This window comes from Verticillium alfalfae, genomic scaffold, assembly GCF_000150825.1.
Source record: "Verticillium alfalfae VaMs.102 supercont1.4 genomic scaffold, whole genome shotgun sequence".
NCBI lineage: Eukaryota > Fungi > Ascomycota > Sordariomycetes > Glomerellales > Plectosphaerellaceae > Verticillium > Verticillium alfalfae.
This window is the reverse complement of record NW_003315035.1, coordinates 125,946-152,459: the sequence shown is the minus strand read 5'-3', so window position 1 is coordinate 152,459 and position 26,514 is coordinate 125,946. Positions and strand designations below refer to the sequence as shown.

Genomic DNA, 26,514 nt, shown 5'->3' with positions numbered 1-26,514 from the left:
CGCCGAATGGTTAAGCGGAAAGCCCCTTTCTCGACCTCGCTTGGCTCGCACATCGTAATCAACTGCTCCGAAGTTTCTTGTTGAGAACATTGATACCCAGATCCTCATCGCTCAAAACAACTTTCTTCCTCGTTGCCTGTCCCATCGTGGTAGAGATGTTCAGAGCCTTACCTTGTTGCTCATTGTCTGATTCACCTGAGTCGGATGACGATTCGGAGGACCCATCATCCCCGACATCGGCTGGAGCTTCCAGAGACCCAGCAACCCCCGCGTTGAGTGTCGACTGCAATTGGCGCTGTGTCGCAAGCCACTGTTGGTATGTGCTGAGCTCGTCGCCTTCAAGTCCTTGTCGCCTGGCGTCCGTAACAGTGAGTGCGCGGCCACCGCCATAAACAAGTTCGATGCTGTCATTGCTGTCTGACTGGTCGATCGAGACGCCGTCTCTGCGTTCCTGCCACCAGTCCCACAAGATCCTTGCGATAGATGGCTGTCCACTCTGAGCAAGAGAAGGCTTGTCAGTCAGAATTAGTAGATTTCTCGAGTCCTTTGCAAGCTCTCGGAGGAGCTCATGAGAGAAGCCCCACTCCAAGCTGTTGTCGCTCGCGACAATGACTCGACCATCCGACCGTACATTCTCTGAGGTTTGACTCAAGAGTTTTCGTATTTGTGCCTCTCGTTCCACAAGCCTCATGAATCGGAAGTCGAAGGGCGCGGCATCTTTTGCATGCTTGCCGTCATTGCCGTTGGCCTTCCGTTGGCCATCCGCCGTGGCCTCAAACTCGCGGACGATGTTGTCGTCCATCCATTCGAGCATGCTTCGCGCATATCGCAAGGTGCTAGACACGTTACGGCCAGCCAGATACAGCTTAGCCGCTCTCAAAGCGCTGTCGGTCTTACCTGCCTCGAGCCTCCACGCATGTTCGAGAAGGTAAGCTAATTCCAGCACACGTCCGCTCGAGTCTGCAGGGATGAGGACCGTTCCTCCTCGGCTCACACACAGCTTGATCATGTCAATGAGTTGTTCGTCGCGTTTGCGGCGACCACCAGATGGCGCATTCCTGTCGGCGCCGCGACTGCTGCAGATAAGAGCTGTCGGTTTGCGTAGCTGCTCAATGACTTCTGCCCCGCCAGCTCCCGCTCCTCCGAGCCATGCGGCGCCAGCGAACACGTTTTCTCGAGCCTGATTCCAGTCTACAGCATAGACGATCGACTCGAGCCCATGCTGAATATGCCATATCGTCCCACCGAGGGTATGGCCGGCATTAAAAGCCGTGATTGTGAGGCCATTAAGCGGTGGTGAGAATGGTGATGGTAGAGGTTCGTGCGGTTGTGAATATTTCAGTGGTTGGATGAGAGAAAAGTATCGGGTGATCTCTTCGGGTGTCGGGGCCTGGAGCAGGAAATTGCTACCTGTTGTAGGTTGCTGCGAGTAAGAGTATGCGACTTCGCTGAGGGAATCGTGCGGAATGGTCGTTGCGGCCCGTGGCGTAGATGAGTATAGATCCTGGGTAAGTGTTCGTCCGAGGTCGATGACTGGCCTCGTGGCGTAAACGGGTATCCTGGTGAACTGTGGGAAGTTCTTGCAGCAGTGGGCAAAGGCTGCCAAATGCGACGTCGTTGCGTGTGTAAGAAGGATCAGTGATAGAGTCGGCACCTGTCTGGCAAGGAGTCAATGATAAGGAACGGACGGGAAGGAGGCTAGCGCAACTCACTTTTCGAGCGCTTTGAGCTTCTCGACATCAAAAGATTCATCCCATCCAAGATCTATCAGCACCTTCACTCCTCCATCAAGCTCGAGGATAGATTGCGAAGCGGCTGATTCGGAGCACGCGCCTTGCAGCGGGCAGAACGTAAACATTGTTGATTGTGGGTAGCGACGATGCGCGATGCATCCCTAGTATTGTGGCGGTCAAATAGGGATATGATTGAATAGCGCTGACGCGAGTCGCATGGCGATCCTGTTGGGCTTTCCCGGATGATTTGGTTTTGCGGAAAGGCGATTCGGCACCAAGGGCTGCTGAGGTTGATGGTGGACCAGGCTTTGGCGGTTGCATCAAAGGAATCGCAATGGAGATTGTGGAAGCACCCAGCTCGTCCTGTAAGCTTCAAGTTGAGCGCACGGATCATGCTTGCGAACCTGGCAGTCATCCGTCAGACTAGTCCGACACTAGACTAGCGTCGATCAAGCTGTTGATCGGAGCGGATGAACTTATCGGAAAGTTATCGTGTCACTTCCAGATCCTCGGAGCTTCGAACCCAAGAAGTCACGGAGGCCACGAACTCACATTCGAAGACGCTGCAGTTTGGAGCGTGATTTTGAACTGCGACTGGCATGGCGCACCTGTAGCGCACATTCTTCTCCACCGCCTCCAGATCACATTCGAAGACAGGTCGCCTCAACGTTGCCGCGCACGTAAATCTTACTGTCTCGCACCAGCGTTTAGAGATAGCACCCAGGCACCTTCGCATTCACACACACGCCACTTACGCCAAGGCACCGCGACTATGGATTTCGGGATGTATCATCACCTGGGACAGACGGAGCCTGCAGACTCCTCGCATCCCGAATTATCGAATCAGCCAGCGGCGCCCCAATTTCGACCTCCCGTTGCGCCCCAGCCGTATCACCAAGGGGCGGGTTATGCCGCGACCTCCCCGGATCAACAACAATATCATGGCGGGCAGTCAGGTCCTGGTAATCCTTACGGGCAACCGCAAGGTCAAGATGGGTTTCAGAGCCAAGCACCTCCGCAAGACGCCGGTCTTGCCTCTCAGATGGGTGCCATGACATTAGGCACTGGAGATGTACACACGAAGAGGAAGAAGAAGGACCGTCACGCTTACCATCAGGTAGAAGCTACTGGATCTTCGCAAGCATTCAATGGTATGCCAGGCGCAGGGACGCCAGCCTCGCAGTTCCTCAATGCCGATCCGTCACTCTCTGGACCTGGCGGGCAGTTCCTCAATGCCCAAGGAAGTCAATTCCCTAGCCAGGTTGGCGCAAATATTGCGCCTGGTCCTCTATCTCCGAATCCATTCAACGCCCCTATCAACAGCATCAGCGATGCAAGTCCGTCTCCCGCTTTTATTCCAGCTTCTGGGCAGCAGGGTGTGACCGCAAACGATATGCCAAGCGTGCCCGTTTCGAGAGACTCTGTTCAACAATACTACCTCGGCAACGTTTATCCCACTTTCGAAAAGCATGTCCCGCCACCAGCTACCACCTCCTTCGTAGCGTTCGATCAGGGCAACTCATCGCCGAAGTACACGCGGCTGACGATGAACAACATTCCCGCAACGGCTGAGGGCCTCGCCAGTACCGGCCTTCCTCTCGGCCTTCTTCTACAACCCCTGGCACCTCTCCAGCCAGGGGAGCTTGAAATTCCTGTCTTGGACTTTGGCGACACCGGTCCTCCCAGATGTAGGAGATGCCGCGCGTACATCAATCCATTCATGATGTTCCGGTCAGGAGGCAATAAGTTTGTCTGCAACCTGTGCACATATCCCAATGACACTCCGGCAGAGTACTTCTCAGCGACAACGCCCCAAGGCGTGAGAGTGGACCGTGACCAGCGGCCGGAGCTCACACGTGGCACCGTAGAGTTCGTCGTACCAAAAGAGTACTGGACGAAGGAGCCCGTCGGATTGCGGTGGTTATTCCTCATCGATGTCACTCAAGAATCTTACAATCGAGGTTTCGTGGAATCTTTCTGCGAAGGCATCCTCGCTGCATTGTATGGGGGTGATGGCACAGACGAGCCAGATGAAGGAGGCGAGACAAAGCGTAGCATCCCAGTCGGTGCCAAGGTTGGCTTTGTTTCTTATGACAAGGATATTCACTTCTACAATGTCAGCGTAAGTTTTCCTCCGGTGAATTGGGATCAGGGGCTCGCAATAACTAACCAGCCTCCAGTCAGCACTCGATCAAGCTCAGATGATGATCATGCCTGATCTCGAGGATCCCTTTGTACCTCTGAGCGATGGCCTCTTTGTTGACCCATACGAGTCGAAAGATGTCATCTCATCTCTGCTGACAAGGCTGCCGGAGTTGTTCTCCAACGTCAAGAACCCGGAGCCTGCTCTGCTCGCAACACTTAATTCAGCTACGGCCGCCCTGGAGAAGACAGGCGGTAAAATCGTGTGCGCCTGTTCTGCACTTCCTACATGGGGACCCGGCAGATTGTTCCTGAGAGACGAAGGCAAGCACCCTGGCGGTGAGACGGACAAGAAGCTTTTCACAACCGAGCACCCTGCCTGGAAGAAGACGGCGGAGAAGATGGTGGCCTCTGGAGTCGGTGTCGACTTCTTCCTGGCTGCGCCATCTGGCGGATACCTCGATATCGGCACCATTGGTTATGTCGCCTCCACGACGGGCGGCGAGACGTTCTATTATCCCAACTTCATCGGAGGCAGGGATAATGCTAAGCTCTCTATGGAGATCAAGCACGCGGTGACACGGGAGACCGGCATGCAAGCGCTGATGAAAGTCCGTTGCTCGAACGGTCTACAAATATCGGGTTATCATGGCAACTTTGTCCAGCACACTTTTGGCGCTGACCTCGAGATTGGTGTTATTGACGCGGACAAAGCCATGGGTGTGACGTTCACATATGATGGCAAGCTGGATTCCAAGCTGGATGCTCACTTCCAGTCCGCTCTACTGTACACATCAGCCTCTGGTCAACGCAGAGTGCGATGCTCCAACGTGATCGCAAGCGTCAGCGACCACGCAAGGGATTGTGTCAAATTCATCGACCAGGATGCTGTTTATTCGATACTGGCCAAGGAGGCGAGCACAAAGCTGGACACGACGTCAGCAAACCTCAAAGACGTTCGAAACTTCCTCACGGAGCGAACCATTGATGTCCTTGCGAATTACCGCAAGAACTTCCTCACACAGGCGCATCCCCCGAGCGAGCTGGTCATGCCCGAGAGGCTCAAGGAGTTTGCGATGTACATGCTGGGCCTCATCAAGTCGCGTGCTTTCAAGGGTGGTAGTGAGAGTACAGACCGCCGTGTCCATGAGCTCCGCATGGTCCGGTCCATGGGCGCCCTAGAGCTGAGCCTGTATCTGTACCCTCGCATGATCCCACTGCACAACCTGCAACCCGAAGAAGGCTTCCCTGACGAGTCCGGCCACCTTAAGCTGCCGCCAACAATACGGACGTCATTCTCGTGCGTCGAGCCTGGAGGTGTCTACCTTGTGGACAACGGCCAACAATGTCTGGTCTGGTTCCACGCCCAGACCTCCCCCAACCTCATCGCAGATCTGTTCGGCGAGCAAAACACGAGCCTACAGAGTCTTGACGCCTACACGTCCTCGCTTCCCATCCTTCAGACGCATCTAAATGCCCAGGCGCGCAACATCATTGAGTTCCTCAAGACGATGCGTGGCTCAAAGGGTATGTCCATCCAGCTTGCGCGTCAAGGGATCGATGGTGCCGAATACGAATTTGCGCGCATGCTGTTGGAAGACCGCAATAACGAGGCCCAAAGCTACGTTGATTGGTTGGTCCATTTGCACAAGGGAGTGCAGCTCGAGGTAAGCAACAGATCAACAGTGCCCACGGCGTTGTCCTTCCTTCACCACGACTGGTAGCACTACTGACCGCTTCCCTATCCAGTTGACGGGACAGAGAAAGCGGGAAGATCAAGCGACAGAAGGCGGTGCCCTGTCCACATTCAGCGGTCTTCGGCCTGCTTACTGGTGACGGATTCATCAAGACGACAGGGTGGAATCGACATGTGGGTGACAGCATATGGGGTTGGGAGCAATGGGGCAAGGGGCCATATGCATGAAAGCGACGCGGGTGTCTACTTGTTTAATGGAAAAGTATAGTCGACAGTCGGTAGTGATGTTAAAGTTGATTTGGAGAGCAAAAGGTGACGTGAATGCGCACAACCATTTCCCAAAACCAGTCCGTCAGCCGCTGGCCACGTGCGTATGGGCAGACCCATCCCTTGTTGGAAATTGTAGCCGTCCAGTTTCACCGTCATGGGCAGTCGGACTGGCCGAACTCAACTCGGCGGGCAAAGCCAGTTTCGTGCTTCGCAGCCGCTGCTTCCCACCCGGTACGACCACCGACGAGTCACATCGAGTCTATGCCAGCAGCTGCGAATCTTCACATGCACTGAAAGTATCTCGTCTCGGTTGGTGGCTGGCTGTTCCCTTTGCCAAGAAACATTTCATTCGGTCTGCCAGTGCTCTGTGGTACCCGAGATCAAGCCCCTGACGACGTGAAGCGTCTCATTGCGTGGCGCTAAGCCCTCGCGCATTGAGTCTTCTGGTAGGTGTAGATTTTTGCCAGCACCTTCAACGCTCACCTCTGAGGGGCCATAGCAAACACCACCGAGATAGAAAGGAGTATCAGCTCTTCGAAGCGGCATCTTTCAGGGTAGTCACCAAGGGTGGATTGCCATGTGCTCGATAACCCATGTTGCAATAAAGGAGTGCCGGGGGCGATTGGCTAGGGGCACGGGGTGTTCTACTTGTCAGTTCTCACACTTTCGAACATTATTATCAGCCCCATCAGCTCCGTTCCTCCTACACTGCACCGATCCGACGCCTGGCCCAGTATTTGGGTTTCTTTTGCGCAGACCGGTGGCTACATGGCGTATAGCGCTTGTTGACCGGTGTCATGGATCTTGTTAGCCTTGCAGAGAGGTAAGAGTGTGAATCAGAGAGGGAACAGGGCGGCCTGTTGATGTGATATGTGATATTTCCGTGGGGCGGGGAGCCCGTCAGTCGGTCTTCATTAGTGTCACGACAGAAACACACGACTCAACCCACGCGCCACCCACACCGTGCTTCTCTTCAATACTCCCTATTCCCTGCCCACATCTGGAGTTCTTGATTTTATGTCTCAGTCCCTGGAAATGTCGGGTGTCTCTGGAGCAAGGAGGGCGATCTCGTCTGACGCCAGCGCGAGTGCCTCTCGAGACTTTTAGTCCAGCGAAATGGACATGTCGCTAGCCGCGGGATGGCAACAATGGTGGTGCAGGTGACACGACATGGAAATCCACATTTCTTGGCATCTAGCGGCTTACTACCTTGGCCACGATCGTAATACGGCTGGTCGTAGCTGGCGTCGGTGGCGCGTATGAGTTTTGCCCTGCTCAAGGTAACAAGGCCTCCCAGAGACCGACCGATTTAATGCACACGAAGACATGGTGGTGGTGCTTCTCTCGATCCAGCGTTGCACGGAGTCTTGTCAATCTGGACGAGTCATTTCTTCAAGCTGCCTTCAAACACAGGGACCCAAGGGAGGGACGCTGCAGAAGCGCGGGAGCCCCTGCGTCGTCTATACGATTCTCGCGGAGTTCCGCGGCGACGAAGGCAATAATCCAGTCAAGACAGTGCGGGCTCCATCCTCCTGATGTCAAGGGTATCCCGTTCTCGACGAACGTCAACAAACAGGCGCGTGTGCCTTCCCGAAATTAGGCTGCCCGCGCCCGCCGGCCGCCCGATCGACTTAGTCGCCCAGATGCGGCGGAGCTATCAGCGGTCTTGGAGCCGCCTCCCGGTGCGCCGCCCTGGCGGCGATCTCATGCAGTGCGCGAGCAAAATGGAAAAGAAGAGCAGCTGGAGGAGGACCATGCACAGGCAGCAGCATCATTTGTTGGCGCGCGAGTGCTGCATGCACGTATCCTCTACGTTGAGTGGACTGATCGCCGCCGGGGTACCAACACGATCCAGACCCGCTCTGGCTCTCTGCAGCTGGTCAAGACCGCTGGACCATGGAAGATTGGATTCAAAAACGGGAAGTGCAAGCAAGGTCATGGCGATGGTGACGACACACACATTGCCAAACTGTGTGAGACAGCAACGGATGGATCGTACGGGATCAATTGTCTACACCTGAAGCTCACGGGGAAGGATGTAAAAGCTAGCGTAGCAGGTGAGGGGTCGTACAGAAGTGCAATCCTGTCTCAGATTCCCTTGTCAATCTGCACAGGAATTCCACCACTACAGAAACTCAACCGTTGGCTGCTATATCGTCGACGGGTGTGGTTAGCGCAAATGCATCTTAGCTTGCATCAGGTAGTCAACCTAGGGAGGCTATCCAAACCTCAAGAGCCTGTAGACGCCAGTCAACCACGTCTTCAAGGAACAGGGGCCGGGTCCCGGGTGGCACTGGTGCGTGCATGGGCATGTCAACCAGACACATATTGTTGCTGGACCTGCAAAAGTCGAGGCGCCGAAACATCGCTAAGAGCATATGTCATGGCATGCGACATGTCTCTTCGCCCATTCTACAAGCCCACTCATCGCCATACATTACAACGGCGCCTGTCGCCCAGGATCAAGCCGCCTTTGACTTAGAAGCCCCTCGCCTCTTCATCGAGGTCTCACCCTCGCTCACATGACTGGCTGTGCATGTCAGCCCATGCAGAGTTCGACCAGTACCGCGTGGTCGGCGCCGTTTTGTCTCATCCAAAACGAGTCATCCCCTACGGCCCCGCCAGCACTTTCATACCATCGCAATTTACCTTGGATCTCTGTCTTTCCTAATGTATGGAATCCCGGAATGGCTTGAGTGCTGATCGAGGAAGCAGACAGTCATGACCACACTACCTACCCTTTAGGAGCAGAAGCATCGGAGTCGAAAGCAGCCGTGGCAATGTCTCGGGCCTTCTCACCCTGATGATACTAAACCATCGGCGCTCCATGCAACAAATGCTGATCTGCAAGCAACCTGTCAGAATCGATATCTGACAAGACTGAGTCAGCCAGTCAGGAGGTCTGTGAGCAGAGTCGTTCGAGACTTCGGCCTTGTGTCCCTTTATCAGCATCCTAAACGGCCTGCGGCACCGAGCAATTGACCTCAATATTGTCAGTACAAAGATGCGCTGTGCTGATCGCGCGGGACGGACCGGTAGCCTTCTCGGAAATCAATCAGGCTTGTAACGTAAAATCTTCTTGAATCGAGCGTCCGCCCGGCATTATCACATAAATCCGGATGCTAAATCTGTAGAACTTCAGTCCTTTTGGTTGGCGCTACTCATTACCCAACCGCGAGCGCCCCAGCGACCTACTAGACATACAAAGCTGAGTAGCAATCGACCAGCACCAATACTTGACTGCAAAGAAGGAAGACAAGTAAGTCATCAAACTGTTCGGACCCATGCTTCTCTTCACCCGAGGGGAGCTTGCCATCAAACCCTGATAGCGCGGCTTCTCCTTGCTCGATCCGCGACCGGAAGTCAACTCCTAGCCCATGACGTCTTCCGGGTGGCGTCAAAGTTGACATGTCTCAAATGTCGCCATGTCGCATTCGAACAAGAGGTGGAAATGTGTGCTGTGACTGAATTCTAGCATACTCAGCTCTTGGAGCAAAAAAAAAAAAGAGGGCCAAAGCGACCACAATTGCAACCACGGACGCCGTAACCGACCCTACGAATGCCATCCGGCAACGTCTCTTCTGCCGCCAACCAGGGAGAGCCAATATTATGATACTACCACTAAGAGAAGCCCATCACTCCTCAGCCCAGAGCAAATCTTGGAATAAAATAAATGCTGCCACGGAAATATGCGCCTAGCCGACACGCGCCATACCAATTACCGCTCGGTGATCGTGCGCGAAACAGACTTCCAGGCCACAGCGCCGTGAGAGAAAGAAAGTAAAAAGAGAAAACCCCGACAACTGCCTCCGTTCCCCCTCGTCAGTGGCTTTGACGATTGAGCGGGCCAGATGGCTGCGGCGACTTGGCGCTGTGAGCATGGGGTATCGTTTGCTCACTAGTGTTGCCGGGAAGAAGGAATACCAAGGCTCGCAGCCTTGGGGCAGATGAGACGTGGAAAGCCCGCACGCAACCAGAACCATCGCACTTTAGACCAGACCGAGATTGAGAAGGGGTTCTGGCCAGGTGTACGTTGGTTGCGTTTTCTCACTAGCCCATCTCAGCGCGGGCCACGCCGGGGCCAGGAAAAGAAAAAAGCATGTATGGTTGGGGGAGGGGGAGAAGGGGGGGGGGGGTGGTGGTCAAGCCAGCATCCCTGCACGCCAGAGTTGGAGGCTCAAGCACCCCCCATGATGGTCGCAAAGCCATACCGTGGGTCAATCTGGTTGCGCACTCTGGCGACTTCCGTGTCGTTGAATACTTCGCTGAAGACACGAAAGTCGCTTTTTTGCCCCGACGAGCCGCTGCTTGAACTACTCCCCGAGGATGACGAGCCGCTTTTGGACCGACTTTTTGAACTGCTGCTGCTGCTCCCGCCTTTGTTCTTCTTAGCAATGTCGTCGAGGATGTGCTTTACTGTGCTTTGCTTTTCGTCCTCAAAAACGAAAACGACAGCAAGGAATTGGCCACGGAGGTCCGTGTCCCACAACAGCACCTCCCGCCAAAGCTCGGCAAGCTCTCTTGGCGGGTTTCTATAGCCGTTCCCAAGACCGAAATCGCCCACAACGACAGAGCGGAATTGTTGATAGGCGCAAATCCTTAGGGCGGCGCGCATCTTGTTCATGACGAGCTGTCGCTCTTCCGCGAATGAGTACTTCCGACCCCCATCGGTAAGTTTAGGCCACCTCGTAGGAGGCATCGAGACTACAGGCAGCGACTGCCAGTCTTTGACGTCTAGTGACTCGATGCGGTCTTGGTCATGGCGGAAACGTACTATCGTTCGAACTTAGTTTGTGGTGTCGCATGTCTCTCATGCTTGAAAACCTACCGACATGCGGAGAGTAGATGGCACCCTCAATGGGAATGGGATAGTTAGAGTCGACATAAGTGGCCGGATCTGGTGTGCTCAGTGTCGCCGACAGATTGCTCCGGCGACACAACCTCTCCTGTGGTACCGAGGCCGATCAGCATTTACTTGCACTTCTGCGCCAGACCGACGGAGTGACGGAATAACGGTGCCACAACAGTCGGTGCGCCTACCTCGTAACCAACGACTCCCGTCTCCCAATCACCACCGGGACGCTTCTCATTTGCTGAGCAGATGAAGGGAACGGCGGCACCAAGGGACTCGGCCCAGCTGATGGCAATGTTGACCGGGTCACCAGAATAGACGTCCATATCTGTTGTCAGCACGACATCATCCAGCAGTTTCCAGGGAGGGCTGGGATTGTACGTACGAAACTTGGGGAGATCGGGGTGCATGTGGGGTCCACGGGGTAGGGGGAGGTCGACAAGGGGCTGGGGATACAAGTACGAGTAAGGGGGCCATTTGTTACGGTAATGCTTTGTGACTTCGGGGATGAGCTTCCTCTTCGTGTCGGCAGCCACCTCGGAGGGCTTAATCTTGAGGGGCTTGGACGAGGGCATGGTGGTGGTTGTGGGTGAAAAGGCAATATCGTGAACAAGAAGATGGGGTCGGAAACGACGGAGGGATGATGTGGGCAGACAAACGCGATACAAAGGGGGAGGAGGCAGGGCGGAATGTAGCTACCATACGGCCCCATTCCAGGAGTCCCTCGTGGGGTTATTAAATACTCCCCTCGACTTGACGGCACTCGACCGGGCATAAAGTGAGAAAAGAAACGCCTCCAGCATGCCAGAGGCGAGCGGCCAGAACAGGCGAGAGCGGTGGGGGTGGAGAGCGATTGAGATGTAGCACCAACCACCAATACTCGCCGGATCTCAGACATTTACAGGCGGTGGGGGATTAGACCTCGAGGAGGAACGGGTTCAGAAGCTGTTGGACTTGATGGGAGATCATGTCTGCCATTGTCTCTGTTGTCTGCCTCTTGTCTCTGCCTTCCATCAGGCCTGTGGTCTGGCACTGCCAACAAGACCTGGGCCGTGTGTCCATGGCATCCGCGATCTTGGTTGGCGGGACTTGATCTCGATGGACCTGCAAGGTGCCGCCGTTATACGAGATCTCTGTGTGCTCGAAAGGATGGCACACTGGGATCTCTTGGGGGCTGGCCTTGCACAGAAGCTGGAGTCAAAGATGCGGTGAATGGGTGCGCCGAGGGTCCACGGTCAGGACGGTCGCGGGGTGGGAGAGCTGAGAAGGGTTCAGGCGCAGATTGTCTTGGAACGCCAGATGGACAGATTCTGGGCAGACTTGCCACAGATCTCCCAGAGCCAGGAGGTCGTTGCTTGATCCAGATGGCGAAGCAAAGTAAAGGGGCGGGATCGGTATGATCTGATGGCTTGACTAGGTAGAGGCGACGTCACTCGAGCCCGAAGAGCAACTCGTGGCTGCCATGCTGGCGGCCGTCGCGACGAGACTGCGACAAGGCAACTAGACTAACTTCCTATGGTTAGCAAAGAGACGCGGCCCGAGGCAAGATGTTGCGACGGCGTCGATTCGCGACGGTGACGACCGGTCAAGGTTCACGGTCATGTCAAACACATGAAGACAACGACGGGGGCCAAGTTTCGACTTGTATGGTTGGCGCGTCCCAAGACGCCTAAGCACATTCACCGGACACGGTCGGAAGTCAAGAGTCGTTGATTGATCGCGCTCGAGATGACGATATTTGCAACAAACAAAGGCGAATAAGGTGGTGATGGCGATGAAGGAGGTGCACGGGACGGGAGCATGGGAGGATGTCAATAGACAGATGATTGTCGTTCGAGTCCAGGGTGAAGGGGATCGAGCTGTCTTCAGCCTGCCTGCAGCCTGCAGCCTGCGGGCAGGCTATTAACCCCCCTACCCTCCCCCCCTTGTCCTGGGCGCCCACCCATGTGGCTACTGATTACACAGTCAAAGTACCGGACACGCTGTACTCTGAACGCAGCACAAGGAAGGAAGGATGACGCTGACGCTCTGTCCTGGTAAGAACATATAGCTTGTTGGGGTCTGACGTACCTACTGACCTACTTACTTACCTACCAGATAGGTACCCAGGCAGGTAGGTACTCAGCAGTCAGGTCCCAACCCAAGCTCATGAAGCTGGTCCAAGCTCCAGAGTGAAGCTGGCCCATGATAGGCTTAGCTGAGTCCCACTCGAGCCGAATCCGTGTCGCGGGCTTCGTCGCGTGTTCGTCTTCCAATTCACGACTACAAAGCTTTTGTTTTTTTTTTGTCACAGCATCCGTATCGCATGGACTACCTGCTACCAGCACCGTCCCGCGTCTTGTTGCAAACCCCGCCCCTCTTCATGTCGCACGATGACGGCCATATATTCTCTGTCATAATTCTGCACGCCGGACAGCACATCAATCCGCATCTCTGCACGAATGCTCTCGATAAGCCTGGACACCATGGCCTTGAAATCAGGGGCCGCTTTATGCTCCCGCTTGAGGCTCACGCCACCAAACCCAAGATTGTTCAGCAGTAGCTGCACAACCAGGAACTCAGTTCCAACCAACGCATTGCCATCCGCAAGGCCTGCCCGCACTGTTGCGCAGTTCCTCGAATGGAAGCCCGAAGCCGAAGCTACTAATGTCGTAGTCAATGGCTATGTCCGCTCTGCAAGGACTATGAAAGCTGATGTGTTTGTCCACATCGGCGATGGCTCTACTCGGAAGCCTCTCCAAGCACTGGTACCAAAAAATATGAATGGCCGGTACTGTTACCCGGAGTTGTCTCATCGCTTCATGCATTGACGCCCGCATAGGTCTGGCCTGAGGGTTGGCGCCGCCGTCCGCCTCCACGGATCATGGATTCCCTCTAAATACGACACTGATCAGAGTCATGAGCTCAAGGTTGATCGAGTTGACATTCTCGGTGCTTCCGACTCGTCTGTAGGTTCTAGAAGCTTCACCGTGGTGCACGGCACCGCCCTCTGAACCCTGCTGACCCATGGCACCTATCGTAGACTTATCCCATCCAGAAGAAATACCAGACCCCCGAATACCTTCGCACGATTCCTCACTTACGCTCCCGAATCCCTCTGAATGCCGCCATTCTTCGCCTGCGGTCAGATGCTGTAAACGCCTTGACTCGGTTTTTTTCCTCCCGCGATTTCACACAGACGCACCCGCCCATTGTGACGTCTTCAGACTGTGAGGGTGGCGGCGAGGTCTTCAATGTTTCCGTGCAGACCCGGGAATCGATGGCCGACGATACTCCAGAGAAGAAGAGGGGCACAAAGAATACAACTGACACATTCTTTCGTGGACCCAGGTACTTGACCGTCTCGACACAGTTGCATCTTGAAGCCCTCGCCCAGTCCGTCGGCAATGTCTGGACACTATCGCCTACTTTTCGAGCCGAGCGAAGTGACACTTCGAGACATATGAGCGAGTTCTACATGCTAGAGGCTGAGATGCCCTTCGTTGACGAGATGGATGATGTCCTGGAGCTAGTGGAGGACATGCTACGCGAGGTGACGACCGATATGTATCGAGATCGTGCTGCCACCGAGCTACGAGAGAGGCGGGTGTCTAGTAATGCATCGCGGACCGCGGAAGATGACCTAGTGTCTGCTGATGAAGTTGAGCGCCGTTGGGCCGGCATGATGCACAGGTCGCCTGCCAGATGGCCTCGCATCCGGTATGGCGACGCAATTACTCTCCTCCAAGCCGAAGAGCACCGTTTTGAGCACAAGCCGACATGGGAGGATGGTCTGCACTCAGAACATGAAAAGTACCTCGCGACAACCCTGGGCTCAACAGGCGAAAACGGCATGTACCAGCCCGTCTTTGTCACTCATTATCCCCGGGACATAAAGGCTTTCTACATGCGGCCCACAGCGACATCGGCCCAGACCGCTGGTACGAAGGATGATCCCTACAGCGGAGCAAACGAGCGCGGTGCGACCGTAGACTGTTTCGACCTGCTCGTTCCTGACCTCTGTGAGATTGCTGGCGGCTCCATGCGTGAGCATCGCCTGGCTGATCTCCAGGAGGCTATGCAAGCTCGGGGAATGGTCAGTTCTTCCGGGACACCCGGATTCAATGGCCTCGATTGGTATCTTGACCTTCGACGCTGGGGGTCCTGCCCACACGGCGGCTTCGGCCTGGGCTTTGACAGGTTGCTAAGCTATCTCGCCGGCGTGCCAAACATACGGGACGTTGTGGCCTTTCCCCGTTGGCATGGGCGGTGTGACTGCTAAATCGGTTGCCTGCCTGTGTGACAGGCACACGAGAGGGCTTTCATGGCCATCACGAGCCCTGTTTCGGCCTGCTACTTTCGTTTAGCTTTGCCTACCTTGGATCGCGACAGAGGGGCCTGTGTGACAAGGGTACCGCATCGCAGTAGCGGTGATCTACGCCCATGTACCCTCAAAGACTCGAACTTCACTGATGTGACCAAGACAACACGTGCCACCATGCCTCTGTTTTCTTGCAAATTCTACGCCAAGCATGCAGCAGCAGGGTACGATGCAGTCCGTTCATAGCCGGTGGCTTGCCTCTGACAGATCAGCAAGCAAACAATAGGATTGGTGACTGTCCGCACAGCAGGCTTGACATGTCACACAGCCTCCAGCTGTTTCGAGAAGAAAACTCTTTCGAGTAGTACAGCTTAGAACCTCGTCTTGGAACCTCGTCAAAGTTAGATCCAGCACTGCGGGGTGTTTCAGCCTGGCTGATCGTATATTGTGTCACACGAGAAGCAGGTCGTGCTCAGCGTAGTATACTATGCAATGGTGACTGAGTGGATGCATTCTCTGTGGTCTATTCAAGTGATCGAAAAACGAAGGGGGCCAACGGAAGACTTTTGAAGCTATGTTTTTGTACAATGACCTGTACCATTATGCAAATGACGTGCTCTCCAAGCGCTATATTACTTGGTGGCTTTCAATGAGCGCTCCTTGTATTGAACGGAACTGGGGCGGCAGTTAGATGTCGTCAAATATAGATTTCTACGCCTGTGCAGGTTTGAAGTTGTTGTGTCGAAGGCGCTCACGAAGCGCCGAGGGTGGGCTGACTCCATTGTTGCGCCATATGCCCTGATCGCCAATTTCCAATCTTCCAACTAACTGTATGTATCTCGAGTTATCCGCCTCATTGACCGCGCCAGAAAGCCTGCAGTAGGGAACAGGCTGTGCAACGGCATAAATTAATGTAGCTCACAATGACCATGATCTGCATCGTGGCTGGAGCTTCACCTTACCTTATCTGCTGACATCCATTAACCTCAACTGCTAAAGAACAAGTTGATTTGCACCATGTATTGCCTGGGCACCACACAGTTGACCTTGGCAGGCTCGGCATGTCGCCTGCATCTTCCTTCTTAGTTGGCCTCGTATAATCTCCTGCCTGCGGTTGACAGGTAACGTCTACAGCACGACATGTACATACACCCTCGGCCACGTACCTCCGTTATCCTGACGATTATCAACAAGAGCTGCAGCCTATAACCATTACTAACCGGAGATCTATTCGACAAGCCACCTCGCATGACTCCTCCGTTCTGAGTAAGGTTTATGACGACCCCGCCAGTCATTGGAACTACCCAAGCTTCTTGGCGAAGTCTTATCATTCAACACTGTCCCAGTTGGCCAAAAAGAAGTAAAGCCACTAGCTCAGGTTGCATCAGAGAAACGCCTGTGGTCTGGCGTTGACTGCGGAGATCGATAAAAGCCAACTCAAACATCAACTTGACAGCCCCCCTACCACTGCACACGGGATGATCCTACTAGCAGGCAGGCGAAAAGTGATACAGGCGGGAAGAGGCGAATGTCTCAAAACATGCCGTAATAATGTGGGACGGAGCAATGAATAAGAATCCGTTACTGCCTTTTGGTTGTATGACGGGCAGTCGTGGTCGAAGCCGTGGGCGCCATGGTAGTCAAATCCGAAGAATGGGGCATCTCCGGCATAGCATGACGTACGTTCAAGCGTCGAAGGCGCCGTGAGAGCCGTTCCAAAGGCACTTTGTTGCAATTCAGCACAATGGGCTGACCCTCGGAAGGGTCACCTACTGACAGAGAGTCAGGGTTCTCCACGTCACAGGCCCATGAGCGACTAGGTGCAGTATTAAGGTAAGTGTCGGGACCTGGACTGAGGAGACAAAACTATCATCATGACTCGCCGTGCCGTGAAACCCGAATTCCGAGGCCAGCCTTTCCCCAACCTAGAGTCATAAGCGCAATTGAGATACACACAGCGCAGGTTCAAGTGGAGAGTCCCGTCCGGCGGCGCGGCCCCTGCTGATTAACGTCAATTCCGTTTGCGTGAATGTTGGATGACGGGTCCGCCTTAGCCGGGCCACCTCGCTGGGTGCCACGAGGGCGTCCGTCAGAGAAATGGTACCATAGATAGCGTGCCCCCTTCGACAAGGCCAACTCTAAAGCTGTTGCGTTTTGAGTGGCAGCCCTGCATGCCATGCTAGTGGGTGGTTGGGAGGAGTCGTGTCTTTCAGATCGCTCACCAAACGAGCGAGCTGCCTCGATAATTAGCCTACGGAGGGGGGGGAAGAGAGATACATGGTGGCTTCTTGCGAGCCCTGGGCACGCATGGCTTGGACTTCCTGGGCGATGTATTGGTTGTGTCAAGGGGGGCCTGAGAAGCTTACGACAGCATTCCTGCTGCTCATGTTGCCGAGCTTCTCTTCAGGCAACGCGAGCCTTGGAATTGTTTGGCATCACGGACCTGAGCAGTTTAAGTAACAATGCAAGGAGTGAACTTCGGCTGGGACAACTGCAAAGAGTTCTCTTTCTTGACTCGTCATGCAAGGTGCACAGTAGAGCTGTATTAAGCTTAAGCAGGCCCCTGGGTCGACTTCGTCTCGGAAACCCCCTTGTGGCAGACAGCGAAAAGCCAGTTCAAAAGGGGGTGGGGTTCAGCCCATAACCGACATGGGCGGCCTGTGCGTTTGCTTATCCCTCTATTAATGACCCGACTCAAGCCTCTCGGACAGCTCCGTGACGCCAGTCTAATCAAAGGGCGTGAAAGTGAACCAAGCGAGTGGTTAGGAAGTCATGCGAACAAACAACTAGAGAGTCTCCAGCGCCCACTAGCCGAGCCTATCGTCGTCGTCGTCAGCGGTCATCCGGTCATCTTTATCAGAGAGACGATGAGGTGCCCAGCAGCAGCCTTGAACAAAGGAGCCACTCCACCCTACCCTGTTGCCACCAACCCAGGTCCAAAGAAGCATTTGGGACAGGAACACACGGCAAATCCAAGCATGCACGTGGCCCGCCATAGCCGAGCGATCCACTTCGGAAGCTGACCTGATGAGGGACGCGAAAGCAGCCAGGACAGCCCTCGTCAGTTGTGGCTTAAACGGTTGCATACCAGGTGACAAGTGATATATAAATAACAGTGTAGGAGCTCCGTTTGCCTTAAGAGGATCGTTGAGGATCAAGGAACAGGGCGATGTTCCGAGGCCCTTTGCATTTAATCACTTGCCCTTCAATACTTCATTTGTGTTGTGACCGCATTACCTCAAGCCTGTAGTGACAAGAAATTCATAATTATGCTGGACGTAGAGGAACCTTGAACAATCGTGGTAGGCTGTACCACCATTCTTCTGCCATTCGTTGCGCCTTTTTCTTGCCTCCGTCAAGGACCGCTAATGCACTCCAGACGGACAAGTCTCCGCTTTGGCAAATGGGCCACCAAGCAGAGCGGGGAGGGGGCTGACTTCCAGAATGTCTTCTATACGCAATAAAAATGTTCGCGCCAGGCCGTGAAGCCTTGGTCGCTACAAGGATTCTCATTGTCAGCAGCCGCTTAACCGGGGGCCAGATTGGTGGTTGGGAGGATTGATTCCGCGGCGGGGGCGATCACTTAAACGGCGTCCGTCTTGGCAACTTTTATTTCGTCGACGTGATCGCTTCTCAGCCGAGATCTGTTAAGGGGACTTCTCTCTAGCTTACGAGTGACTGCCGAAAATGTGCTGCAGATCAGTCACTCGAGGTGCTTCTGATACTGATTGCATTCGATAATACCAGAGGACCGGGTTAACTCAGGCTTTTGATTCAAGTCAAGATCCAACTGGCCACTGATCCTTGGCTGGCTCGCTGCACCATGTGGTTTGGCCTCTGACGTTTGCAACCGAAGTACATGTGCACCTATCATAGAATTCGAGTGAGTCGCATAGGTATGTGTCACAAATTGGTTTACAGGCAGTATGCGATGTTCCTTTAGTGAACAGGTGGAGTAGGCCCGTCAAACCCTCGTAGGAAGCCTGGTTACGTGCCAGAGATTAATTGTGTCTATCTTTGCGCGGTCGAAGGGTTTCGATGCTTGTACGTGTGCGGTAAGCCCCACAAGCATGCACGTATCTTTCAATCACTGGCTGTGCCGATTAGCCGTAACGTAACGCTGGACGTTTCTGCTTTGAGCGTTTGATGACAATTTTCTGGGACACCGGGTAGATCGGTGCGACGAGTCATTTGTTCGCTCTAACCTTCGACCAGGGTTGGGCGGGCGAAGTCAGACGTTGGGTGGCTTGAGCGGCAATCATTTACCGTATGCGTACATCAACTTTCACACATCATGGTCAGGAGCAGAGCTGAGGCAACAAGTCAAACGCCCACCCCAAGGTGCAAATGGAGCTGATAGCCTCAGCCCATGAGAATGGTCACGTCACCTAGGTTAAGGCGATTCAAGATACCCATTCGGAAGGGCCGGGGTTTGAAATTACGCAAGTGACGTGGAGCAAAGCGGATTGCAGTGCTGGTGCTCGGGGCCGACATTCACACCCGTCTCACTTCCGTTGTGGGAAGTTTCTGCGCCGTGTTGGACGTCAAGCCCTCTCTTTATGCACACACACCCTCACCTTTCCAAGCTCTGTCGATCGATTTTTCCATAGCGTGCCAAGAAATACCAAGAAGCACTAGGTAGGGTGGCTGACCACGCTTAAATTCATGCTTAAACCTGCTCGTGGTGCCGTGGCGTCTCCAGAGCCCACTCAAGGCCAGTAGATCCGTCTTGGCTTTCCTCGGGTCATCTTGGCTTGTCTTGGCATTTTGGTCATGGTCTCTTGGCTGATTTTTGTTTGGCAAATATGGTGAACATTGGACGATAAAAGAGCCGCATTTTGCCTTTTCTAAAGTATCACTTGATGTTCAATAGCTCTCTGACCAGCATCTCGTTCCGAAACGGGTTTTAAGCACTTGATGCAGGGATGAGAATTTCGTCTGGCTGGATTGGTCTGGTGCATGTCAACATGAAGCCCGGTGGATAGGGTGGGGCCACGGCACCGATTTCCGGCCGACAAGACCGACCATTGTGAGGACGGTCTTGGCTGGGCAGTACTATGTAGTCCTCGTGGTGCTTCATGCCCAGTCTTGCCAGTTTTGCAAATCCATCGCCAAGCAAGACGTCAGGATTATTTTTGTCGCCTGTATCTGCGGAGAACTTAAGACCCTGGTAACTCATTCAAAACGAAAGACAGCAGTCAACGTGAAACAGCAAGATTTGCTTGTCTACGTACGGCTCCAGAACATGCCCACACTGTTCAGCTCTACAATAGAATAACTGACCGATGCGTGTTTCGCGTACCTCCTTAAAACCTCAAGCATCCAGTGCAACACATACCAATGTTCACCACCTCTCCAGGGGGTACACGTCCAGGAGTCACATACCCAGAAGCCGCAATGGATTCAGAAGCATTTGTGTCTCATTTAACCGCTGACAGAGCCCAAAAGGTTTGATGTCCCGCGATACTATAGCTTCCATACAGAGGTGAGCGGTTCTTCGGCAACAGCATCATTATCATTATCATAGGGTAGCCGATGGGAGGTATTGCAGATGTTGACATGCTTCATTGCATTGAGCTCATACCGTTCAAACCAGACACTGGGTGCATGATTCTGCAGACCATGATTCACAAGCAGCTACGCAATGGACACGTCAGTAAGAAAATGGCCATGCTATGGTGAGCAGGTTCATATCACTAAAATACAAGATCATAGCGAGGTCGTGCGACGTGGAGTATCCTGTTATTAGAACCTATAGACTTAGTCCCACGAACATGGAATGGACTGCTTCATTCGCAGCAACGGGCCACAGTATCACAGTCGTTGTCTTCATTGTAGAACCAAACTATAACTGGACGTACAAGGGTCACATTTGGTGTTAGCGTTACCATCGTACAAGGTGGTATAAATTCATTGACCTCGGCGACAAGGCACAAGCGATGGTGAAAGGGGAAAGAGCGCAGCACAAAGAGTCTGCTGGGACCCTGAAAGGCTGTCAGCGTTGACACTGACCTTGCCAAAAATCCAATAGCGATCAGTGGATGGACGATGGGACGGCTAATCGGCATCCCCAGACCGAGTTCTGGAACAGCCGGCACCAAGATGGGCTCGGTGGGCACTGTTGCGTCATCAAGGGCGGGTGGTCTCACTGGCGATCGAGTTTGGATGAGTCGGGTGAAGGAAAAGTCCCGAGGCTCGAGCAAATATGGAACTGAGTGGCTGCCATGATTTGCTGTGTGTATTCAAATTGGCATTGAAAAAACCAAGAAAAAAACTAGCGATCACGTACCGAGGGTCGGAGTCGGTGTCTGGCTAAGCACGAGCTTTTGCAAAGACGGAGTTTCTGGGAATGAGACCTGGGACTGCGAAGAACCACCCAAGCCTCCTGTCAATCTCGGCTGCTAGCCCTGTGCGAATGAATACTGACGGGGGTTGATATTAGGTAATACGACTTGAGAGTCGTCACACATCACAAATAGGAGACTGAATGGCCCCGTAATCACCACGATTAGGGTTGCCCTTCTTTCACAAGGTTTAGCGGCCTACAAAAGTGGATGGGGTGCAGAACATGGAGGAGAGTTACTGCAGGGCAGTTGAAATGCAGCACGTGCAAGCAAATCGTTACGTGTATTGTGCGATGAGTTGACACGTACTTACGTACAAGCGCCCTTGCTCGACTTTGGAATCGGGCAGAACAACCACTGGTTAAGCAGGGCAAGGAAAGAAAAAAAAAGGGAAAGGAAAGAAGCAAAAAAAAATCCCCTGTGTGTGCCCCATTCCCCAGGGAGGGCAGATGCTGATGCAAGGTAATACGCAACAGAACGAAGCTTCGTGATGTACGTATTGCATGCCGTCCCGCCTAGAACGACAAACTCATCATGGTTAAAGTAGCTGCAGTAGGCACCAGAGGTGGAACTGTTGAACCGGCTCCCTCGTTGTTTGCACAATGCCAGGAACGGGATCCTCCCTGGGGCCCTCGTCATACCTTATTACGAGTAACCTTCTTCCCAAGAATAAACTTAGGTGGTGTTACACGCGACAGTGGCCTTCTGCGAAGGAGCCCTACCTCTCGACTGACTCAAAGACTGACTGGCGTCTGTTGTTATTAAGGTTGCCTAAATGCCGTGCTGTCCGGGATGGAGGGCCACTAGTAAAGGAAAAGCTTATTAGTGCGGCTGATGACCAGTGTCGAAATAGGCTTGCGGTGGAGGTAGTCCTCGTAATTGGGGGGCAGGTGTTTATTTCCAGTGCGTTCCCGATGGGGGAACACGTAAACCATCGGTTCCGCCCTGTCGTTTTTGGCCATGACACTGTGGGGAGTGTGTGGAGCCCAAGCTGACTTAGTGGAACTGGGCGGACGCCGCCTGGTGCCCGGCGAGTAAGACATGATAAGACCAGACGGGCAGGAGGCGTGTGCATAGGCGGTCACGATGGATGGGGCACGACAGGGAGAGAGCACAGGAAGGAGGGACCCCAGGATGGTCAGGGGCGGAAGGAAGAAGGGAGGGGGGGCATCTGCTTGGCATGCTCGGCACGGTTGCTTGGCTTTTCTCGGCCCTGCACGTTATGGGGAAGCTGCTGATGCTTGGCGCTTTCCTTGGGCTTGGCCCCCAGGGCTTGGGTGCACATCACTGGCGCTTTCCAGGTGTGCCAAAGCTGCCAGTGCCCCGTTCTTGCCAATCTTGTCCATGTTCTGTGATCCTTCCCCTCGACGGACAAATAAGTGGTTTGATTTGCTTGTCTTGCTCTGTCATGGCATCCGGCCTGGTCTTGGCCGTTCTTGATCCGCTTCCTCATCCATATCTCGCGAGGCCTTTTTTAGAGTGAGGTTCCCTCCCATAGCCCCTCCTTCCAGATTGCGGTTCCTCTTTGCTGGATCTCTCCTCTCCTCCCCTTCTTCGACAACACCGTCAGAGGACCTTACGACTCCAGCAGCTGGTTTTCAGAGAATACAGGACAGAGAACACTGGCTCAAGCCAGAAGCAAGCTTCAGAGAATCGTCCGAAGCCTGCCACGGGCTCCAATCCCCTTGCTGCGTCTCCACCATTCACCGTTCGCTGTGGAAGGACGGACCCATCTCGGATCTTCACGAGGAGCAGTATCAGCTCTTGACAGACACACTTGACTCCTGGCGGATTGGACGGCTCGAACGGCTGTCACGGCTCGACTGAACACGACGCAGCAGGCAGGACGGATCACACGCGCCTACCGCCGACTGCCCACCCCCTTCCCTACAAGGCAAATTCCGTTCAGAACCATCCGTCGCTATTACGCGCGTGCTCTCCCACAAGGTACCAGATAACAGCCCGCACGCTCGGCATTTTAGCACAGCCTGGCTCACCAGACAGGCGCTCGGAATAAGCTTTAGATCGAACGCTGTAATTCCCGTTGCAGGACATCACTTCAACCTTATTCTCGCCACTGAATCGCGCCATCTTGGACTCTATCTGCTACCCAATTCACCCTGTTTACCTAGCGACCACGTCTGCTCTATCTGCACCTGTACAGGTACGGAGCACCATCCTCGGCCCAAGTTGTCTTTCTGCAGAGTGAGTATATCTGCCGTCTCCTCTTACTTGAGGCCATCGCTTCTTTTGGCAACACGCATTTCCATTCTTCTCAACTTGCTTGGCTCTCGGCCCGGTCTTGTTTCGTATACGATGCTTTCGTCTCATTTCACACGTTCGCCCTGTTCCCCTACACATCGAGTCAAAGAGCTTCGGCTTCGGCCCCAGTCTTTCGAGGCGTCGTCACCCCCGGTGCGTGCGTGGCCCAGTGGGTCTCAGCATCTGGTCTAGCTTTCCTTACCAACAACATCCGTCACCCATGCAGTCATACTCACCATTACCCCCCTTTACCCTTCTACCCTCACCCTCGTCTCACCTCACCCCCCTAGCACTGGCAACACCGACACCAACAGCGTGCCCGTACTAAAAGCTTAAACGATTTTGGACGCCCTGGGACGCCACGACCATCTCTCATTGACCCTCTCTCCGCCCTTTTCTCCATCTCCCTTCCGCCTGAACGGCCGCCATCCGCGATCCGTTGGAGCCGAGTTGCCGGTCACGAGCAAGCCTGTCTCCTTCAGGATATCCACGCCCGAAGGCCCCCAGCCAGAGGCGTCTTGAGACAAAACCGCTCTTCGTCCACGTAACCCGCTGTCTAACCTTTTCCACCTTCTCTCGCGATCCCTTTCCCTTGGACACCAGCAAACTGTTTCTTCAACGTCCACTCAATCTCTACGATCCCTTCAGCATTTGCTCTTCGTACACTCGTCTCCGCGCAACGAAACATAACCGTCATCTTTCGGAATCTGGCCCGAAGCGCCCGCTGCGAGTTCGAGCGTTGAGGCTCAGCCACCAATACCTTGTGTGCACTTTGCATGCAAATGTATGTTGCTCTCAGTCCTCCACCCACCACGTAACTTTTCCTCCCAAGTTGTTGGTTCTTTTGTATCTGCATTATTTTTATCGGCAAAGTTTGGCATTGTTTGCCATTCGAATCTCGTCCCCCCCTACTTCATCTGTTTATTAGCGACTCAGGGCATTCATTGGACTGCCCAGTCTTACTTAGGTTGGTACACGATGTGTGCAAGTGCTGCTTCGTCACCTCAGAACCTACAAGGCCTGCGGTCTCGCTTCGGGCGAGCGGGCGGTCTTGCCCTGGAAGCTGCATGTCGGTTTGTGTCAGGATATTATTGGCAGCCAAGCCGCCTAGGATGGCCCAGTTGGCCTCTTGTACCCTCATCGCCCTTGACCCGCGCTGGTTCACTCATTTATGAACACAATTGCTATTATTCAGGGCCCGAGGTGTCTTCTTGATGTCTGGCACCCTCGTGGGCTATTGATCTTCTATTTTATTTTCACATCGAAATACTAATTTGCATCTCTCATTAGCCACGTTATATTCCCAAGGTCCTCAGGCCCACAGAACACGCAGAATCGCCACCTTCCCGCAGGACGTTTCAGCCTGCTCAGATCAAGCAACGTTTGCCGTCAGGCTCGTCTCGGCTTGCTTTAATAGGGGAGCCACCAGGACCTTTGCTCCTCTCAGGCTCGGTTCACCACGGTATACCCTGGTGCGCATCACTGTCCTTAGACCTCCAACTGCGTTGTCTGCGAGCTCTTTTTGCTGCAAAATCGACCTTGCATCCAAAGCTGCGCGGAATCTTGTCCTTGCATTGCTTTGTCCCCACTGCTTAAAGTCCTCGTCATCGCAGACCTTGGTGCCTCGACGGGCCTAGACTTCTTTTTTCACAACTTGAGTCGCAACAGCCCATCAGTCGGGCACACATTAACCACCATGGAAACGTATCATGGCTATGTGCGGACCCCCGCCGATGCAATCAAGCTATTCGAGGCTTGCCGATTAGGTCTCCTCCCCCGAGTCCAACGAAGGCTATCAGAGAAGGAGCGACAGTCTATCAGATCCGGCTCGGTATTTGTCTGGGATGAACGAGAGGCTGGCATGAGGAGATGGACTGACGGCAAGTCCTGGAGCGCCAGCAGAGTATCGGGTAGCTTCCTCACTTACCGGGAGATGGAGGGCAAACGCGGCAGCGGCTTCGGCAACGGTCGTAGGGGCGCTACCAAGACTCCCGATTCGGGTCGAGGCAGTGACGAAGACCAGGAGAATGGCGAGCCTGAAGGCTATCGATACAAAGCCGACGGTCTCATGAAGCAGTCATTTAGCATCACGACATCAGCTGGTCAGCATCTCCACCTCATCTCCTATTATTCCAGGCCGCAACCTGGTTCGCCAGACCTCCTTCAGCCCAGTACCGATTCTCAGCTGCGCAATATCACACCAGTCAAGGGAATGTACCCCGAATCCAGCCTCCATGATAGCAACCCAACCCCTGCCTTGACACGGGCACCTATGGTCTCTCAGCATTCGCCGTATATGGTTCCTCAGCATGCTCCGCAGGGCCTGCCTCCTCAGCCATACGCCTCCCAATACGCACAGCATTCACAAGGCTATGCCTGGCCGCCCTCGCCCGTTGCCACGCCACCTTATAGTCATCATTACACTGCAACTCCTTACTCCCAGCATCCGCAACAAGCACCAGCAGGCGCCCAAGCCCTGCCGCCTCCACATTCTCTGACAGGACACCCTCACGCGGCTGCCCATGGTCAACATTATTCGCAGCATCCGCCACAGCCAGAGCGGACAGCCCTACCGCCGCTAAATTCACATCAGAAGCCCCTCGCTCCGTCGCCTTATCAGTCGCAGCAGCAGTCACCGCGTATCTCACATGCTCAGCACAGTCATCGGCTGGACGGCTCGCCGCGACTTGCGCATCTTCAGGCGCAGGCGGCGCAAGCTGTTGGCATTGATCCGGCGCGAGCCACTCCAGTCTTCGCAACTCAAACACTCTTCCTGCTGTCAAGCACGATGGCACATATCCTCCGACTTACACGCCCCCAAACCGAGCTCTTTCCATTTCACCGCCTCGCAGCTCACACTCGGACAGCCATGTCAATAACGGCGTCTCTGTCTTACACAGCAACAAAGCCAGCCT

The 26,514-nt window shown here is 54.2% G+C and overlaps 6 protein-coding genes across 6 annotated transcripts in view; 3 read left to right on the top strand and 3 right to left on the bottom strand.

Moving 5' to 3' along the window:
* The window catches only part of VDBG_03450 (cleavage and polyadenylation specificity factor subunit 2), a gene marked incomplete at both ends in the record, with an annotated part of 2,951 nt that extends 1,093 nt beyond the window's left edge, over window positions 1-1,858 (bottom strand). Inside the window, 2 exons of the mRNA XM_003005451.1 lie at window positions 172-1,559; window positions 1,713-1,858. Coding sequence (XP_003005497.1) covers window positions 172-1,559; window positions 1,713-1,858 — 1,534 coding nt within the window. The remainder of the gene's footprint in view (window positions 1-171; window positions 1,560-1,712) is intronic.
* Window positions 1,859-2,067: 209 nt separating this feature from the next.
* On the top strand, window positions 2,068-5,929 carry VDBG_03449 (transport protein sec24; the record flags this gene model as incomplete). Its single annotated transcript, XM_003005450.1, has 4 exons — window positions 2,068-2,098; window positions 2,438-3,855; window positions 3,914-5,542; window positions 5,625-5,929. The coding sequence occupies 4 exons, from the start codon at window positions 2,068-2,070 to the stop codon at window positions 5,709-5,711; spliced, it is 3,165 nt and encodes a 1,054-aa protein (XP_003005496.1).
* A 4,089-nt stretch (window positions 5,930-10,018) lies between these two features.
* VDBG_03448 (conserved hypothetical protein) lies at window positions 10,019-11,268 on the bottom strand (the record flags this gene model as incomplete). Its single annotated transcript, XM_003005449.1, has 4 exons — window positions 10,019-10,545; window positions 10,616-10,787; window positions 10,882-11,021; window positions 11,079-11,268. The coding sequence occupies 4 exons, from the start codon at window positions 11,266-11,268 to the stop codon at window positions 10,019-10,021; spliced, it is 1,029 nt and encodes a 342-aa protein (XP_003005495.1).
* Window positions 11,269-13,158: 1,890 nt separating this feature from the next.
* Window positions 13,159-14,954, top strand: VDBG_03447 (asparaginyl-tRNA synthetase; the record flags this gene model as incomplete). Its single annotated transcript, XM_003005448.1, has 2 exons — window positions 13,159-13,440; window positions 13,716-14,954. 2 exons carry the CDS (start codon window positions 13,159-13,161, stop codon window positions 14,952-14,954), a joined length of 1,521 nt encoding a protein of 506 aa, XP_003005494.1.
* A 7,074-nt stretch (window positions 14,955-22,028) lies between these two features.
* Window positions 22,029-22,313, bottom strand: VDBG_03446 (hypothetical protein; the record flags this gene model as incomplete). Its single annotated transcript, XM_003005447.1, has 1 exon — window positions 22,029-22,313. One exon carries the CDS (start codon window positions 22,297-22,299, stop codon window positions 22,141-22,143), a length of 159 nt encoding a protein of 52 aa, XP_003005493.1.
* Window positions 22,314-25,295: 2,982 nt separating this feature from the next.
* VDBG_03445 (cAMP-independent regulatory protein pac2) overlaps window positions 25,296-26,514 on the top strand; it is a gene marked incomplete at both ends in the record, with an annotated part of 1,796 nt that continues 577 nt past the window's right edge. The window contains one exon of the mRNA XM_003005446.1: window positions 25,296-26,470. Within this exon, the coding sequence (XP_003005492.1) occupies window positions 25,296-26,470 (1,175 nt within the window). The remainder of the gene's footprint in view (window positions 26,471-26,514) is intronic.